This window comes from Coturnix japonica, chromosome 17 (assembly GCF_001577835.2).
Source record: "Coturnix japonica isolate 7356 chromosome 17, Coturnix japonica 2.1, whole genome shotgun sequence".
NCBI classification, from domain to species: Eukaryota; Metazoa; Chordata; class Aves; order Galliformes; family Phasianidae; genus Coturnix; species Coturnix japonica.
The window spans coordinates 576,633-594,769 of NC_029532.1; the positions used below are offsets into that span (position 1 = coordinate 576,633).

Genomic DNA, 18,137 nt, shown 5'->3' on the forward strand with positions numbered 1-18,137 from the left:
CTGTGAACAACACATGTTTTGGTGCCCTTGCATGGGGAATGGAGGGAGGCCAGCCTCTTCTACTGGCATTTTATTTATCTCTGCATCGAGATGCTGAAATTACACTACTTCTGGTCTGCCTGTTAAGCTCCATTTAGGGAGTGCACGAGAAAGGCAGTGTTCCACTTGAGAACAAAGGGATACACGGACAGTGTGAAAATCTTGTAAGGAAGACTATGGAAGGTGTTGTCTTAGAGACTGTCCAGGCCAGTGGTTACATTTAGTTACCAGAACTTGGCCTTAAAATCCAAAGGAAGTTGTAGAAATGGGGTAAATTCTGCTCCCACATCTACACAGCTCTTACACTGTGATCTCCATATAGCAAACTCACAAACAGCTGGACACAAGTTACAGTGATCTGTAAATACAGTGTCACAATTAGCACCACTGTAATATACAAACTGCTCTACTGATGGCCCTCAGAGCTCTCTTGTTTGTTGCAAATGGATTTGCTTCACAAATACTTCACTGATGCACAAAGAATGAATACTGCTTTATCTCCATCCACATTTCTATCTCTTTGCTCCCCACTGTAAAAAGCTGTCCAGGTACTTTAGTACTCAACTTGGGAGCACAATCCCCACATCATCATAAACCTGGAGAGGAGCGAAAGGAGGACAATACCCCATGAAGTGCAGCTTCTTGCAAGCTTAAAGTAGTTTCCCCACATATATGATCACCAATCACAGCTGATTCCTGCTCCGGAGCGGGGAGCCATGGCAGGATGCAGTGAGTGGCACTTACCGCTGGAGTTCTGGGAGTTGCTGTTTGTTTCTTCAAAGTTGTTCTGCGTTTTGCCTTCCACTCTCCTGCTGAAAGCACTTTCTGCTGGGTGGAGAACAAAGCAGGGATGGTGACTGGTCAACACTGGACACAGGACTACACAGAAAGGAGGTACACAACATTCTGTGCCACATAACTTGTCACTGGGTTATAAAGACCTATAGCTGATCTAAAGTTTTACTTATGTTGTGCTGAAGGATCGAAACCCCTCAGCTGTTTCTTGGAGTAACTTTTCAGGGACAATCATGGATGGAGCAGATTGAGCCCAAGAAGGGTCAAAAACCAACCCAGGGCAGTGCTGCACACCAAGCAGTTACGGTAGAAAGGCAATTGGTACCTGTGATGGCCTTGCTTCCTGGGGATCCGGAATTTGGAGCGCGGAACATCTGGGATTGGGACGTCGGTGGGACACCGGAAGGGGTGCGATGCAGGAGGGTGGAACATCGGTTTATTGAGGTCGGTGTTTTTTTGCTGGATTGGCTCCCCTGTGTCTTCACTGCCACGAAGAGTGGAGATCGAGAGAACTCTGGATATGAACACTCAGAACTAGTGCGTGGACAGTCAGTCAGCTCCCAGCTCGTGTGCCTTCTGGGAGGGTTCGTTCTAACAGCCATGCTCACGAATCCCTTGCATGGGGACCTGCAGCATCTGTGGATCCACTGATCCCATGTAACAAAATTGTTTTCCCCACTCACCCGAGGGGACAAGTCCTGAGTTGTTAGTTAGTTCCCTTCCACACCTTTAATTGCTACGTGACCAACCCATTCTTCCTCCAGTAGGAACCACCCCGTCCACCTCAGAGTCCTATTTGACTCCCATGGCCAGGCTGGGTGTACCTGCATCTTTGTGCTCCATTTCTTTGTCAGGAAAAGACTGAACCACAAGTGCAGGTTTCTCATGCATCATTCAGAGCCTTGCATGGGGAGTCGCTTACACCCTTGTTCCCTGAGCCTTACGTGGGTCCTAGAGATTCAATGCTACACTCCTTGTCTGCCTAACATAATATAAAGGAATGAATTACAAGGCAGAGTTCTCATCCTGCAAGTCAGATGGAGCCTTCTGGTCCCCATCTCCAAACAAATGCTGGTGGCATATGGAGAAATCCCAGGTATTACTGGGAGATGCTCTTTGAATTTGAACTGTTAATCCATTATCACAGAAAACAGAAAGACAGGCTCCGGAAGGGAAGTTTGCACTCTAGCAGAGATTCAAAAAGCTGGATTGGTGACACTGAAATGCATTCTTTATTCTATAAGGCTAATTCTATAAGGCTAATTCTATAAGGCTAATTCTATAAGGCTAATTCTATAAGGCTAATTCTATAAGGCTAATTCTCCAGCATTTGCTGGAGTCTCAGCTTTACTCCCTGTGACTGCTGGGGGCTGAGAAAAGCCAGTTGTGCACTGCATCAGAAACCAGGTGTTGACAGCTACCTCACAGGACCTTGGTTTATAGGAAGAGCAGTAGCAAGGCAGGAGAACATACGGGTCAGCCTGCCTGGGAGCTAACCATAGCCTCTCCTGTGTGCTCATCAGGGTTAGTGGCCTGTCACTGTAAATGATAAATGTTACTGGTCAGGGCAACTGAGAGAGGGGAAAAAAAATGTAAAAAAAGAAAACAAAAGGGAAAAAGTTTATAAGGAGGATTTAAACCTTACGGTAGAATTATCCTGATCTGTTCTTAAGTGTCCTCTCTGTGACTGTTGGTCTAATCTGAAGCAGGGACAGGCAGGTGCAGGGCTGTTTAGGAATAACTGTTACATGTATAAACATAAGCACTGGGTTAATTCCCATAGAGATAAGATCAGCTGTGTGAGGGCAGTGGCAGAGGTTTTCTATGCCCCACATCTTCTACCATCGTCTTGGTCTATCTCTGTATTACAGAGAACCTACATGGGAGCTGTCAAGAGCCACCAAGCCTCAACTGACCTTCAAAGTAATGGTCTGGTGGATTATGTTTCCAATTTATTTCTATGTAAATCTAAAATGAAAGCTCCCTTATTTAAGTAACTTTAGACCTCAACTGGAATTCATTTTGGTGAGGAAGGAGCGTGTGCTCCCTCTGCTGGCTGCAGATGAGTAGCTATAAAATTAACTTCATCTAATGAGCTCAGTTCATCCATCCCCATCATCAGCCAAAAAGCTGGCAAACATGGGCAAAAGAGCAGCTGTGGCGGCTCACAGCACATGAACTGCAACACAGCACAGGGCAACACTATGAAAAACACAAAGTTCAGGGGCAAAGAACTTCTCTGCATACTTTAAAAGCATCCAAAACCATCATGTAGCAAGAGCTTCTCAACTATTCTTACAAGACTTATGCACTGAATTACACTTAATTGCCTGTTACAACCTCCCCTTTGTCTGGGGAGTGCAGACCGTGGTGTCCTGCCATAAGCTGTGAACTGCCTTTTCCTGAGCTCCCTGAAATAAATATTTTATTGCCTGTGATTTCATAGCAAGCTGACAAGGTCATTCACATGACTTTGAAAACCAGTTTGAACTTGCTGTCTGCAACAGTTTCTCAGAAGCTCCTAAGAAAGATGCATCCCCACTAGGGTGTACGTTCATTATTAAGGGGAGGCTAGAAAAGTTCGTGCATCTCTTAGTAATGTACACTTTGGGTAATAGAGCTTTTAGTATAGCAATAAATAAAGTATCAAACCCTGGGGAACACATGAAGAACGGCACAGGCTTTGGTAAAAGCTCAGTGACATCAGACACCTGACAGCAATGGGGATCCTGGGGGAGATTCCAGCTCAGCTTTGCAGTGCCCTGGTCAGCACATGATCCTGTGAGCTACAGCCCCACAGGGTCCAGTGGGAGGATCCACAAAAATGAGTCCCTCTCCTGCAGCCCTCATCTTTATCACCAACCACTGTATATATCACAGTCTGTAATGAAAGATTTCCAGCAGGATACTCACTAATAGGTGCATGCAGTGCCACGTGCTCTTGATATGGAGTGTAGTATTTGTACTGCTTGCCACAGAACTCACAGGTATAATTGCCAGTTTCTGTGAAGATAAAATACATTAAAAAAAATCAGAAAGAGAGCAGCAACCTCACACACAATAGTGACTTCTTGACTCTTTACAGAGAAACGAGGCTGGGTGACAAAAAGAACACCTTCCTCTTGCATGGGGAACTTAACTGCCCTATAAATGCCCTACAATTGCTTTCCCCAGAGAAGGCAGCAGTTAAAGCAAGTGTGCAGAGATGGACAGACTCCAACAGAACTGAACAAGGCACAGGAGACTGTTGGAAATTTCAGCAGGTAAAGTGCGTAAAGCAAAGGAGAGAATCCATTTTTAAAGTCTACATTACAGACCATTTTGTCTTCCTCCCTCCTCTCTGAGCAGAGCTCTTGAACACAAAACATCACAAAGCTGCACTTGTCAGGGCCAGGGCTGGTGATGGCTGGTGTTCACTTCAACCTAAAGGTACCTTTCACCACCCCGAGGTCCCAACTTTGCTAATGCCAGATTTGAAACCCTCGTGCTTCCTCTTTCAGGTGTGAAGCTCTAAAATAACTCATACTTGGACCAATCTTCTGGAACGGTTCCGGCTCCTCCTCCTTCACTTCTTCTGCTGCTATGACGGCCTGGTCATAGGGGTCTGCAAGAGAACAGAACCAGAAAGAGAGCTGACAACACTTCAGGTTTTCCTTTCACAGCTGCACAGGCACTGAATGCTCCTGCATCTGTAATGATGTTTTGATCTGTAACAAGACTTCAAAACATGAATTACAAGCCCAATGATCCCTCTGTCTGACTTGTCCCTCCTCCACCTCAGGTGCCCCAGGCAGATAATAAACCCCTTCCAGCCCAGTAACCTGCCGTTCAGATAAATAATGTGTTCGATTTTGCTTGAAGAAACACTGAACAAACAGAGGCTGATTTACCTTTCCTGATTTTCTTCCAGTGCATCTCCCACCTATTGATATTTTAATGTCTGAAAGTGGGCACATTAATGCAGAATGCCAGCAAGTCAGCTACCAGATACTGACCAGTGACTTCCTAACATCTCACAGCACAGCTCAAAGCAAATCAGAACCCAACCCACTTTTTAAGATAACTTAATTTAAGCCTTGAACGAGTCACTAAATCACCTGAGACAAGGAAAACCTGTTTCTTTGATTTTTCAGAAGCCTGATCAATTGTATTTATAGCAAAAGCCTGGGATCTACTAGGGCTGGGCATTATCCTATGGGGTTTACATGCCAGGGAGGCACAGAGGATGCTTTTCTCCCATTGCAATTGGTGACAAAACTCCCTGGACTCTTACATCAGACCTGCTGTGCCTGAACTACTGAATGCTTCAAAAGGTTTGTGAAATAAAGCACACGAAGGATCTCAGCTTACCTGCCCGGTTTTCTGGGGCCCCTTCCACACTAAAAACTAACACAGAATAGAAAAAGGAGGAGAAGAAACAAAAGAGAAATTAAATCCTCTTCAATGGCCGTGTTTTCCTCCTGTACTTCACGCACCGCTTCAGCATGTTTCAGCCCCACAGAATACACCAGGCTCTGTGCCCCAGACCCTCCTCTTCCCATCAGCATCCACACAGGAACTACTTGAGCATGCCCAGCCCTAAGATACAAAGATTCTCATGGCCTTTGTTCTGACATGGACACAGCCTGATGGGAAGTTCAGATGCTCTCCAGCTTCACACTTGTGTTTGCTGACACACACATGGTCGTGGTGGAGCTGTGATGGACCCTGGCTTTGCAAGAAACAAGTGGAAGCTAGACCAAAGCCCTCTCGTAAGCCCACCAAGAGCTCCCTGAGCCACAGCTATGCAGCTATTCCTGACAGGAGCAGACACGTCTGTCTCAAAGCAACTTTTAGCCCATACATTTAATTCTGGTAAGTATGTGGCAGTGGTACTGCAAGAGAGCTGCAAGAATGCTGCCCTTTGAGCACATTTAGGCAGGAAACCTTTTTGGTTAACACTCACTGTGCAAAAAAACACTTGTTCTTTTGAGATGCTCCAGCCAATTGAGACCTCCTGCCAAGCCTCCCTCCCACCTCTGCCAGGTAAGAGGCAGAACCAACAGGCTGCCAGCATGTGCAATGAGGGTTTGCTTTAGCTGTGGGCTCCAGGTTGAGGGGATTTAAATGCCCTGCAAGCACAGGTAGGCAAATAAAAGACAGTATGTTGCTGTTTCTATTCTGTCCAGTACAGAAAAAATGAAGCAAAGTGCTTCTGGAGGAGGAAACCTGCTTCTGTCGGAGTGTCACTGCCTCAACCACATCTAAATCTGCATAGGAAGAACTGGGCTGAACAGCATCAGGTCACTAACACAGCGATTAACAGGAATGAAACAGTATTTCTCAACTCTGAACCACCGCTTGTCACAGAGGAGCGTGTTAGGAACAAACCTGTGAAGTAAGAAACCAAAAAGCAACCAACTCTTGCCAAGCCAGAAGCCACACTGACCATTCACCTTGGAGCACTCAGCAGTAAGATACCCATCTTAACCATAAACTGGAATAGATAGAGGACTGCAAGGACCACAGGTCCCAGCAGAGGGTGTTGTTTTGATGCATGCAGAGAATGAAGCCCAGCAGCCTTCTCCCTGCAGAGACTGGGCCTCCCCTGACAAAGGCCATGGAGGGATGCTGCAGCACATCCACAGCTCAGGGCTGCGAGGTCCTGCAGGACCACCATCAGAATCACGTGGCACTGACTTCTTCTAGCTTAGGTATTGAAGCATTACAACAGTACTCACCATCCACAGCGTGCAGGTCTCTGTGCTCTTGGAAGCAGCTATAATATTTATATTTTTTCCCGCAAATGTCACACGTGTACCTGAAGTTGTCTGCAGGAAGAAGAAAAAAAGGCCACTTTAGAAACCTTCAAGTAGAAAGCTCCAGGCAGCGCTGCTCAGTCACACTCCCCACACAGTTACATCCACCCCACGTGCCCTGTGGAATTTCTTATGCACGCAGACAGCCGCTGCTTCGCACTGACCCCAGCGAGCACCACACTGACATTCTGCATTTCTATCCACAGTCAGGCAGTTCTGCTCCCCAGTGAAGCCCCACAGGACCATTCAGCAGACCCTGCTGAAATCTCCTTTAGAAGCACTGGGTCACAGTATGGACAGGCTGGAATGAACTGGCAGAACTGAACTCAAAGCCCAGGTGTGTGCTGTTAGAAGCCAAAGCCAAAGTCAAAACACACCACCTAAAGAAAGGGACTGGCTGTGTGTACTCCTATCACACCTGGTTCTCACTGCTGCTGCCAACCATTTCCTATCTGCACCCAGGGTCCCGTGTGGGCACACTGGAACAAACACGAGAGCTGCAATTCAAAGCACCACGGGCAGCAATCTGCTCAACAGCGAGACCAAATGAGCCTGATTCTACGTATGTACCTACATCTTCTTTGTCCACCCCAGCAACAACAGCCCCCTTCCCCTTCATCACAGTTATCCCCACCACTATTTGCTGTCTGCTCCATCACATCAGCCCCATCCCACATCCCCATCCTGCTGCAGCCCCACGTCCCTTTCATTCACATCCATTCATTGCTGCAGCTGCACTGTCTGCACTCATCAGAGAACCAAAGTGCTGTTTGCTCTTATGTGCTCCACACTGCATTCAAATGCACTAGAGTATGCACATTAAGCCATCTTCTATTTTACTTGTCCATCATTTTATCTACATCAGAGATACATTTACAGCACACATGTATTGATACAGTCTCCACAGTCCAACTCGGGGTTGCAGCACTACGTGAGGTTTCACTTCCCACTCTTTACTCCACTTGGCAGAATGGAAGTAGAGCTACAGCGATGTATGGGAGAACAACACCAAATACGCCGGGTGTTCAACAGCCGGGCAATGAACTTTGCTTCTGCTACCAGAAGATACTTTTATCTTACTTGGAGCAGAGCAATGCAAGTCAGACAGAAAGGATTTTATAAAGTCCAGGATGGAAAAGTGAGACAGAGCACAGATAACCAGAGCAAGATGCGAAGGATCCACTGCTTCAGGGGGATGGAGAGAAGCAAAACAACAGCATCCAAGTGATAGAAGCACAGGGAGTCACTGCAAAGATGCACCTAATTACAGCTCATCAGGAATCTCACACAGCCTCCCTCTGTGGTCATACAATGGTGCAGAGGGTCTTAATATACCCAGGGCCCTACGTGACAACACAGAGAAGCTAACAATCCCCAGTGAGCACCTGTGTACCCGCTGTGACAAAATACAGTCAATTATTAGCAGAGAAAATTCATAACGAGTCTTCAGTAATCAGTCCCACATCACTGGGCTTCCCAAAGACAAGAAGCCAACCTCCTCCTTGAAGAGTAATGAGCCATGCAGCAGATAACTGAACTCTAATTCTGCAGAGGAGGACCTAATGTCGAGCACTTCCAATATCTCTGTTTAGAAGAAGAAAACTGCTACAGCCTGCACATGCTGTTGGACAGCTTCTAGCTGCTATTATGTACCCTGCAATGGGTAGAGTACGATGCAGCCTGCGAGCCATACCTGCTATACACAGCATCACAGCTGTCAGTGGGAAGAGCTATAAGGGACCATCGCAGGATCACTGCTTTTGCTTATGGCTGATTTTGTTAATTACTGTTTAGGTGACAGTGCAGCATCCCTGCTGCAAGCTGAGCCAGCAGCACATCACTGCTACAAACCCAGCACTGCTACAAACCCAGCTGCAAAACATTTAAAGGACAGACAGTTAAAAACAAACAAACAAACCAAAACACCACAACAAACTCCAGCAAACCCAATTCCTCCTTCATGAGTCCTTCAGAAGGGAGCAGGAATCAGGAGGAGCTGCAGCACGACGGCCCTACACCCGCAGTCAGCCCACAGCTGGTGCCATGCAATGCACGCACCGAAGGACAGCATCACCTCTACAAAGCAGCTCCTCAGATGTGCAGGGCTGGCACACCAGCTCGACAAATGGGCTTTGCAAGCAGCCCATCTCTGGGATCAGAAGGCATTTTCAAGCACTTTGCTCGCAGTACAAGCCGGGGAACGCGCTGTTCTCCTCCTGCCTGCAGGGCTGCTGCCGGCTGCACTGTCACACTGAGCTCAGCACTGACTCGTGGCTCCTGAAACACCGCCCTAGGGAGCAGCCCAGGCCATCTTTCTTCCCAGATGCAGCGATGAACAGTCTGTGATGTTTTAGCTGTTTTGCTTCAGATATCCAGCAGAGAGGAAAACACAGACTTCATTTTGGCAGGGCATGGGGTGGGCAGGGAGCACGTGCCCAGCGGTGGCAGGGAAGAGACTTCGTTCCTCAGGGCACTTGGCCCAGGACCTCTGGATTCTGCTGCTGCAGAAACCCAGAAGGGAACAATAGCAACCAGACTTGTTGAAAGGTCAGGACTTCTGTATCGCAAGCTAAAAATACCCATCAATTAAACGACCCTCGTCAGTGCAGGAATCCGAGCCCACACAAAGCGCACAACCTCAGATTTCCGCTGGGCTGAGCTCTGCACAGCATCAAACCCAAACTCAAAACAGTTGCAGAGAGCATCCAGATGACAGCCCTGCAAGGACGAGACCACGCTGCCCGCTGAGCGCCCAGAATGGGGTCTGGGCACAACAGGCTGCGGGGCTGCCAAAGGGATTCCCCAATAAGCTTTGCCTGCCCCAGAATCACATTCAGCTTCTGCATGGAAGAAGCCACGGAAGCCATCTGCCACGGGAGCTCTCACAGCAACCAGGCACTTTGCAGACACTCCTCAGACTGAAGTGATTCCACCCTGAGAGAGCGGAGCACAGACAGCTGTGTGTTTGGGACAGCCTCCAAATGGAGAAATGCAAAACTGGAGAACAGAAGTTGCAGCAGCCTGTTGAACTGCTGCTGAAATCCAGCAGTGCTCCGAGCTCCCACTATATAGCAAAGTACATAAGGACAAGAGGGCAGCCTGCACAGCATTACCTGCCTGATCCATGACCACACAGCACCTTTCCACCAGGAGAGATCTGGCCCTGCCCTTCAGCATCTTTAGAAGTTCCCTTCTAGATCCCAGACTGGCACTGGGGAGGCAGCACGCCTGCTCACTGCCTGCAGCCCTCCCTCCAGCCCTTGTCCCAGCACTGCAGTCAGGAGCTTTACACCTGCCATTTTACAGCCAAGGAGAGAATTGCCAGTAAAACCAGTGGCGAGCTGTTGCAGAGCTCGATTCAAAGATGTTTAATGGCAAAAATTCATTGGAAAGAGAGGAGCAGTAAGCCCAAAGTCAGCAACAACCCCACAAGGGGATTAAAGTATCCCGAGTTACATTAGTAAGGATTAAAGAATCATAAAATCCAGAAACTTGGAAAGGAGAGAATTCCTCACACACAACAGCCCCACGGCTCCAGCTCCTAAGTTGGGGGTTAGGAAAAACCTTTCCCTGTGTGCTATTCCAAGACCACTCATTTCATGATCACTTCCTTCCCATGAACGTTTGGCCTTCATCACATCAGATACGTAGGCACACAGTGGCCTGGCCTAGCATGGCACTTGAATGTACAGTGAACTCCCTGAATTCCACGATGCTTTATCCAAACCACAAATCACCTGAATGGATCAGCACGACGGATACTCCAATACTGCACATCCAGGGCTGGATGTGATCCTCCCAGGTGTGGGAACCCAATGCCAGGCCAGCAGGAAACTCCACACAGTGCAATACATCCCAAATCCGCTGCTGACAGCCAGCCAACCCCTTCTTCATCACAGCAACACCTTCACCTTCCATGGAGCACGGAGCTCCAGGCTGCACTGGCTGGATGGAGAGACAGAAAACCCTACCCAGGAGCTGCCCGGCCGCTCACATCACTATGTTTCCTTCTACCCTTTGCAGTACATTGAAGTTGAATCAAAACAGATGGCAAGTATCAGCAATTTAAAGTGAAAATATTATGGCACTTTGCAATTATCCCCCAAATCAGCATTCCGAACAGGATGTTCAGATTCTGTGCCACAAATCAGACATGCCAGACAATATAATTAACGCCAGCAGATCGAGTTTTGTGCTCGTTTCATTCTGGTGTCAATTTGGGGCAGCGCTGGATCCTTTTCCATTTCCATTTTAACTCAGTATAAGCAAAATGCTGGAAGGAGAGCACTGATGTTCTCCTACCAGGAACTCGACAAGGAACGGCACCCATTCTGCACACCAACAGCGGGCACACTGGTACACATCTCACTTGTTGATGCAATTATATTCCTTTGCTGTACACTCAGTCTGTGTGCTCAGAATTGGAGGAAGAGGGAGAAATTCTTTCTTTCTTTTTAATAAGATGACACGAAATCCACAGACCTACAGACAACCTGAAGCCTTCTGTCTGAAACCTCAGACTAAAACTACACACAAAGCAACCGGCCCTTCCCAGAGCTGCAGATCACAGCCTCAGCTCCTTCTTGTTTCCATAACCTCCTCCTCCCGCACAGGAATTCATCATTCTTGGTCTCACACCGTTTGAAGATGAACGCGTTCATCCACTCGTTAGGCAAATGGGAATCTAAAGAGGCTTTACCTACTTAAAATGCAAACGCATTAAAAAATAAAACCCATTTTTAAAGCTGTCCCCAAGGAGAGGAAGTATTATTAAATAACACTGCAAAAATTAATCAAAGTTGTAAACGAGTAACTGCCGCCTGTGGCACACGTAGGTGGGTGTGCAACCACACACTGCGTTCACGGCAGGCTGTGCTTGTGCAAGGTATGAGGGGCCTCTACCACAGCAGTGACACTGCACATTTTTCGTGTTAATCTCTAAAGAATTAAAGGAAATCAAAGGGCTAAAATACACTTTAAGAAAGCGCCAAGGTTGTAAATTTAAATACTTAAAACTACCGAAGGCATGTGGATGGTGAGGGCACTTCCTTTACCTGGAATTAACAGCAGCAAACTACCTACAGGTCCTTCCATGGCCAGTAAGAACACTGAAATCAACACATCCTGCTGTGGGCAAGGAAACCCCCATTCTGAGCACATTAATTTAATGGGCTGAATTCACAACTTCTAAGATGTTTTTGCACGTGTGAGGACTTAGCACCACGCCTGCCCAGCCAACGACTGCACGGTGCATTCCAGCCCACATCCTCACTCCCAACCTTTCACTGCTTTTCTGAACAAACTCCCTTTCAGCTGAACTTTCTCATGCTTAGTCAGAGCCCAAAGGGAAATCTGTTTTTAAAAGATCAGGCCAATCTTTTTTTTTCTTCTTTCCCCCCCCCCCCCCCATTTACAGGGTTGTGAAACATTATTTTAAGAAGGAATAAATTACTTTTCTTCCTCCAACTAAACAACGTCACACAGCACAGACACGCTCACAGCCACTGCCTTGCACACAAGCAATGAGTCCAAATGCATTTAGCTAAGACACTGGAAAGAAAGCCACAGGTGAGCCTGCAGGCTGCAGCACACACAGGCGGGGGGGGAGCGAGCAGCTCAATCCCCAGCACCACCAACCTGATGAGAATCACAGCCAGCTCCCCAGGAGTCCAAGAGCACCACAAACTGAAGGCAATCCTGCTACACCTTGAGCATCTGATGCATGGAAATGCGGCAATCAGAAACGGCTCACACTTGTACAGCACGTGCCAAGATGTGCAGCAATGCAGGTGCTGCAGCACGAGGTTTGAGGGCAGGCAGTTCTGCTGTGCGTCCCCAGTGTGATCCCTCAGGGCCCAGCTCTGAGCCGGGGGTGGTGACAGCATTCAGTCAGCATCCCCAAACCCATGGGACACAGCGCTGTAACCATCACCGCATCCATCTGCAGCTGGGGCACCGCTTCTGACATGGGTCCCTCTGCACCGCACAGGCACCTGACCTTAACAGCAGCTTTTAACCCTGCGACACCACAGCAGATGCTGTACATCACCTCCTTCCTTGCTGTGTCCTCTTGTGTGTCACTGAATGCACGTGCAAGGCATGTTGACCAGCGTTCCCACCCCCAGGCTGGCAGCACTGGCAGCCCTGGAGCTGAAACACTCCTCAGCATTTCATCATAGCAGGATGATTTCCATCAGCTTCTGGCTCTATAGGAGAGAAGAGTGAAGCCCATCCACTTCCCAGACTCTCATCATTAAGGGCCAGTTCTGAGCTGCAGAGATGCTGAAGCCTGGACTGTATCAAAAGAACTTAACAACTCTCCTCATTTCCAGCTGTGCCGCCTTTCCTGGAGGAGAGATCTCTGTTTTTCTCTCTGTAGGATATCAACACCTGAGTAAGCCTTCCATTATAAAAGCTTTATACCCCCAGTGCAGTAAAGCAGCACTCTTTAACAAGGAAAGCAATTCATAATACATCAAAAAGTTGCTCTAAGCTGGGAACTTCAGTCTGAAATGTTGGGTAAATAGCATCACCTGCAAGACTGTACAGAAATTCTTTGCAAACAGGAGAAACCTAAGCTGTGAAACCTGCACTGGAGGCATCCTGCAAAGCACCTGCTCACACAAGGTGCTGCTGCCTGGAGCCACGCTGCTGGCACCATCCCTGCTGGGAAGAGTTTGGGGACCCCTGCTTGCCAGTGGTTTTATTTAGCTTCCTCTCAGGTTGCCAAGAATGTCCCATGGAATGTGAGCAGCAGGAGGGAGACTGTTTTTACAAAGTTTCAAACTCCCTTAACCATGAATGGAATTTCCACGCAGAGTGATGGTGCAGATCTTGTACAAACACCTTCCCGAGGACTCTGAAAAGTCTGGAGCAAATAACACAGACATGAAAACATCCCAGAAATGGCTGCCAGGCCCTTCCATGGGAACAGTCAGTCAAACTGCTCATCCTTGCCTAGGAAGAAATACCAACGAAGGCTTTCTTTACAAAATCTCTCTTCTCCCTTCCTGCCTGTCAGTCAAATTTAGTGGCAGCTCGACAAGTCTCTTTATTAACACATTAGCACTGTGGGTTGTATTGTTTTCTTCTCTCCACATGTGGGAATTCTGGTCTTGGACCTTGAGCCAAGGCTAAAAAGAAGCTCCCAAAGTCACGCAACTCCATCCCAAGGAGCGCTCCCTCCCTCAGTGCCACGGATCCCTGTCAAGAATGGGTCCAAATAAGAATATCGAGTCCCAGGGAAAATCTACAGACTAAAAGCCCCAATGGCTGCACACAACCAACAGCTTTTCCTCGAGGGAATCTTCCAAGTGCCTTCCCAGCTGGAAAGTCTAAACACCAGCATCTTCTCTTTCAGCAGCAAACAACAACTGGCCTCAGCCGTGGCCCTGCTCACCCCATGGCTCCCTTCTTCCCAGAGCAGCCAGGCCTGCCCAGTCTGCTCCTCCTGCAGCACTCCAGCCCCCTGTGTAACCCACCACCATCCAACACACCAAGCACAGCTCACACTTATACAGGGTGAGGATGGTGCTTCCCAAGAGCAAAGAGCTCTCAGTGCCCCTGGGGTGTATCCACAGAGCACAGCACAGCTGAGTGCCACAGCTGGTGGGACCCAATTGCAGCTGGAACATCTGCCTTCAAAAAATCACCATGGGGAAAACAGGGACATCTCTCCAAAAGCTGCAGCTGGAGCCACCTGAACCACTGCCAAGGATCTGCTGCTGGGCAAGGGGATCCTCCTCAGTATCAGCTTAGGATGGATGAAATCTGTGTCCCAAAGACCCATGGAGGAGCACGAGAGAGAACAACATCCTGCCTTATCTGTTAAATACTAAGAAACTTCGGGAAAAGCCAGCAAACCTCACTGGCACAGCCTAAGAATCCAGAAGTTCCCAGCAAGATCAAAATAGCAAAGGAAGGTTTGAACAATACAGATGTCTGTAATAGAAAGGGTGTAAACAGCCAAAGCGGGCTGCAGAGGAATGGCACTGGAGCAGCAGGAAAAACAAAAATAGCAGGAAAGGAAAGATAAATAAAAAATTCCTAAAATACATGAGGAGCAAACGGAACAAGGAAACAAGAGGGCCATTGAGTCAAAGCAGCCACAACAAGAAGCAGTTATTGGCCACATGCGCCCTCCTATGGCTCAGATGCTGTGGGCTTTATTCATGTAGCAGGGCTACAAACCCTCACTTCTTTCCCCTCTGTTTCTTAGCAAAATCCACTCCCTTGCCAGGCAAGAAGGAAAAACGGTGAAAACCAAACCATGCAGAGCCCAGACAGAAAGATGCTGTATTGCCCAAACAAACACACCCAGGATGTACACAGCTCTGTGCCAAAACCCAAAGCAAATGAGCAGGAGATGAGCCTGGAAAGCTCAGGTAAGAGAAACAGCAGCGGGCAGCAAAGCAGCTGCTGAGTGTCAAACAACAGAGCAGACAGCAAAGCCTGCGGGGCAGCCTCCATCTCTGCGTGGAGCTGCACACCCAGCTCAGCAGGTGACCCGACAGGCACAGCCCATCCCGTGGGCACCATGCACAGCTGCTGGATGTCCTCCAGGCAGCCCCATCATCCCACCTTCACCTCCCACGGGACAGGCCTGAGAAACAGGCAGCAGTTCATTAAAGGCAGCAGTTTATTAAAGGCAGCACGACCGCACTCCTTGCTTTTGCTCTGTAGTATTAACTAACTTGGTTTTCCACCCAGCCGGGTCAGTTTGATGCCTTCAATCCTCCTCTGTTCCCACTAACGTCGGTCACTTACCTTCCACCGATACCCGCAGCTCCCCCCACCCTGCCCACAAACACTCGGACGGTCACCCTACAATAACGCCTGGCTCGGGGACCGACCCCATGGCCGCGGTGCGGGGCGCCCCCTGCCGGCCGAGCTGCGGGAAGGGCCCGCGGGGCCCTCGGTGTCCGCCCCGGCTCCTGCCGGCCCCGCACACGGCAGGTCCCGCTCCCCCCTTCCACGCACACGGCGCCGTGGGTACTTACTGCCTTGTGAGGCTCCTTCACCTGAGGCAGCTTCAGTGTCTGCAAAGAGAAAGAGCTGCACTTAGATCTGACAGCGGACTCTGCCCCGCGTCCGACGGCGCGCGGTCCGGCCGCCTGCACGGCTGTGTCCTCCTGCGTGGGATCCCCGCACCCGGCGCTGCACTGCGGGATCAGACCGGCCGCCTCCACACCCGGCCGGGCAGCAGCTCCATCGCAGCCCTCGTGGGGCGCCCAGCATCACCCTGCCCAGCACAGCGCAGCTCGGGGCACTGCGGGGCCGTACATGGTGGGGTTCATGGACGCGTCTCACGGAGCTCAAGCGCTTTTGTAATTAACGCTGAAGGAAATCGCTCATCTACTTCGTTCCCGGGCGAACGCTGTCAGCCCAGCAAAGCAAACTGTCAGCGCTGTGCCCAGCTCAGCTCCCACGGGAGACACACGGCCCGGGCTGCTGCCACCTCCCCACGGGCTGTGCCCCTCCTGCACAGCAGCAGCTTCTGCCAAGGATGGGCTGCAAGCACAGGAACCCCCCGGGCTTTTCCATCCCGGCTCGCTGGAAACACGTGAAAACATGGGAGGATGCTCCCTGCACTCTAACACACTGCTGGCAGCACACAGCAAGGATTACATGCCCCGAATGAACGCCACGGGCAAGGCTGCAAGCTGGAAAACAAAACTCAGAGTTACAAGTCAAGGGTTGTATGCAATGAGGACTTCCAAGCCATTCTAAGTGTTCCACATTCACCCTAAGCTGTACCTACCACTCGTAACCTAACAGCGGTGATCCACCATGTCCCACATCCCCGCAGTCCAGCTCACATGGCTCCCACAGCTGCACAACGTCACCACACTTTTAGATTTACTATTTGCATCCTTAAGTAACAAACAGTTGGTGTTTCATTCCCTCCTTGTTTCTCCAAGAGAATAAAAACGAAAGCCTGCACGTCTGTGACTCTGCACTTCTTCCTGGTTAACCTGCTCGATCTGATCTGATCCCTCTTCTGGGCACTGAGATTAATTATGCGATTAATTTGGCACAGTTTCATTAATGGAGGGGCCGGGTTGAAAAGCCTTGGTACCAAATGTGAAACCTCCCAAGTCCAACCCCTGCATCTTCCCACAGCTGCTGCTTGTTTGAATTCCCCCCCATCACTTCACAGCCAGCTGTGGCACGATGCAGTTCTGCAAAATGCAGGCAGCAACATCAACATGAAAGACACGAGCTGTGCATGCACCGGCCACTTCTGTCCTTTAGGCAGCCTTCAGTAGTTGAACATAACAAGAACCAAGCAACACGCAAAGGCTGAAGGAGCAGCCCCCGTCTGAGCTGTGTTAGGAAATGCTGGTACTCTGAGTCATAGGATAAAATCCTCAGGAATAAAATGAAAGAAAGAAAAAACCTTAAAAAACCCCCACCAGCCCATTCTAAACCACCTTTGGGCTCAGACCAAGTCATGACAGCTTTAAACGAGAGAGCAAATTCTGAGAAAGCTGAAACATTGTGAGATCAGCAGGAAAGCTGGAAAGCAAGAATGTTAACTCCTGTGTCACAAGAAACACTCTGGATCTCCTATTAGAACCTGCTGCAGAACGGGATACAGGCAGTTAGAAATAGGGATGGCTGGGATGCGGCACAGAGGGCAAACATCTCCCCAGATATGGCATGGCTGTCCAGCTGCAGGTAACCATGCAGATGGAACCCGGCTTTCTTCACAACAAAACCACCATCTCTACTCAACATCACTCATTTCTTCCTTAATTTTCAACTTCTCGTCTCGAATTTGTTTCAGTCACAGAACTGCTCCATCCCAGACCCCACAGACAGGCACCCTTCCACACTCACAGCTGGAATGAGACGTCTTGTCATACTCCATTCCCATAAAGTATCAATGTGAGACTCTGGAAGCTCTGAGAAGTTCTTAGACCATCAGAATGAGTCACCAACCGTACTGCAGAGCACACAGCATCTCCTGCAGCCACACCGAGCCAGGCCACAGAGAGCCGGCCCTTCCTCAGGGCAACACAGCAACCAAATAACCCCACTAAATAACGAGGAGAAACAACCCCAGCAAAGCCACCATTCGGCCCAGAAATGCTCATCTGGCAATGGAGATCTCCCCCAGGGGTCCGAGCGGAGGCGATGCCCCCTGCGAGGGTTAACCTCCAGCCTGGCTATTTGCTTTCATTTGCTTTCGGAAGAATTCTCTGCTGGGTAAAAATTTCACTTGTTTGGCCTCAGCCCAGAGGTTCTTACATTTGCTTTTCTTCTTTTTTTATTTAAAGCCTAATAAAGTAATTTCAGCCATTTCTGAGTTACCCAGAAGTGAAATAACTTTCCTGACTCAAAACGTGCCAATGTTCTGCCGCTCGTATTGCTCCAACCCGACCAAACTGCACAAAAAGAAACTTTGGAGCTGATTAATTCCTGAAGAGACTCCAAACCTCCCCATGACTCGAACAGCCCCACGCAGCTCAGCAGAAAGCACTGTGCACGTCTAAGGCCCAG

General features: G+C 49.1%; 1 protein-coding gene across 12 annotated transcripts in view; it reads right to left on the bottom strand.

The window, feature by feature from the left end:
• The window catches only part of ZNF618 (zinc finger protein 618), an 81,140-nt gene that overhangs the window by 10,453 nt on the left and 52,550 nt on the right, over positions 1-18,137 (bottom strand). For 7 of the 12 annotated variants that reach the window (XM_015878783.2, XM_015878784.2, XM_032448059.1 and 4 more), the window contains 7 exons: positions 15,632-15,670; positions 6,555-6,644; positions 5,185-5,220; positions 4,361-4,438; positions 3,748-3,837; positions 1,160-1,348; positions 784-867 (listed from right to left, as the gene is read on the bottom strand). In XM_015878783.2, the coding sequence (XP_015734269.1) occupies positions 784-867; positions 1,160-1,348; positions 3,748-3,837; positions 4,361-4,438; positions 5,185-5,220; positions 6,555-6,644; positions 15,632-15,670 (606 nt within the window). The remainder of the gene's footprint in view (positions 1-783; positions 868-1,159; positions 1,349-3,747; positions 3,838-4,360; positions 4,439-5,184; positions 5,221-6,554; positions 6,645-15,631; positions 15,671-18,137) is intronic. The other 5 variants (XM_032448052.1, XM_032448051.1, XM_032448054.1 and 2 more) reach the window with 5 other exon arrangements.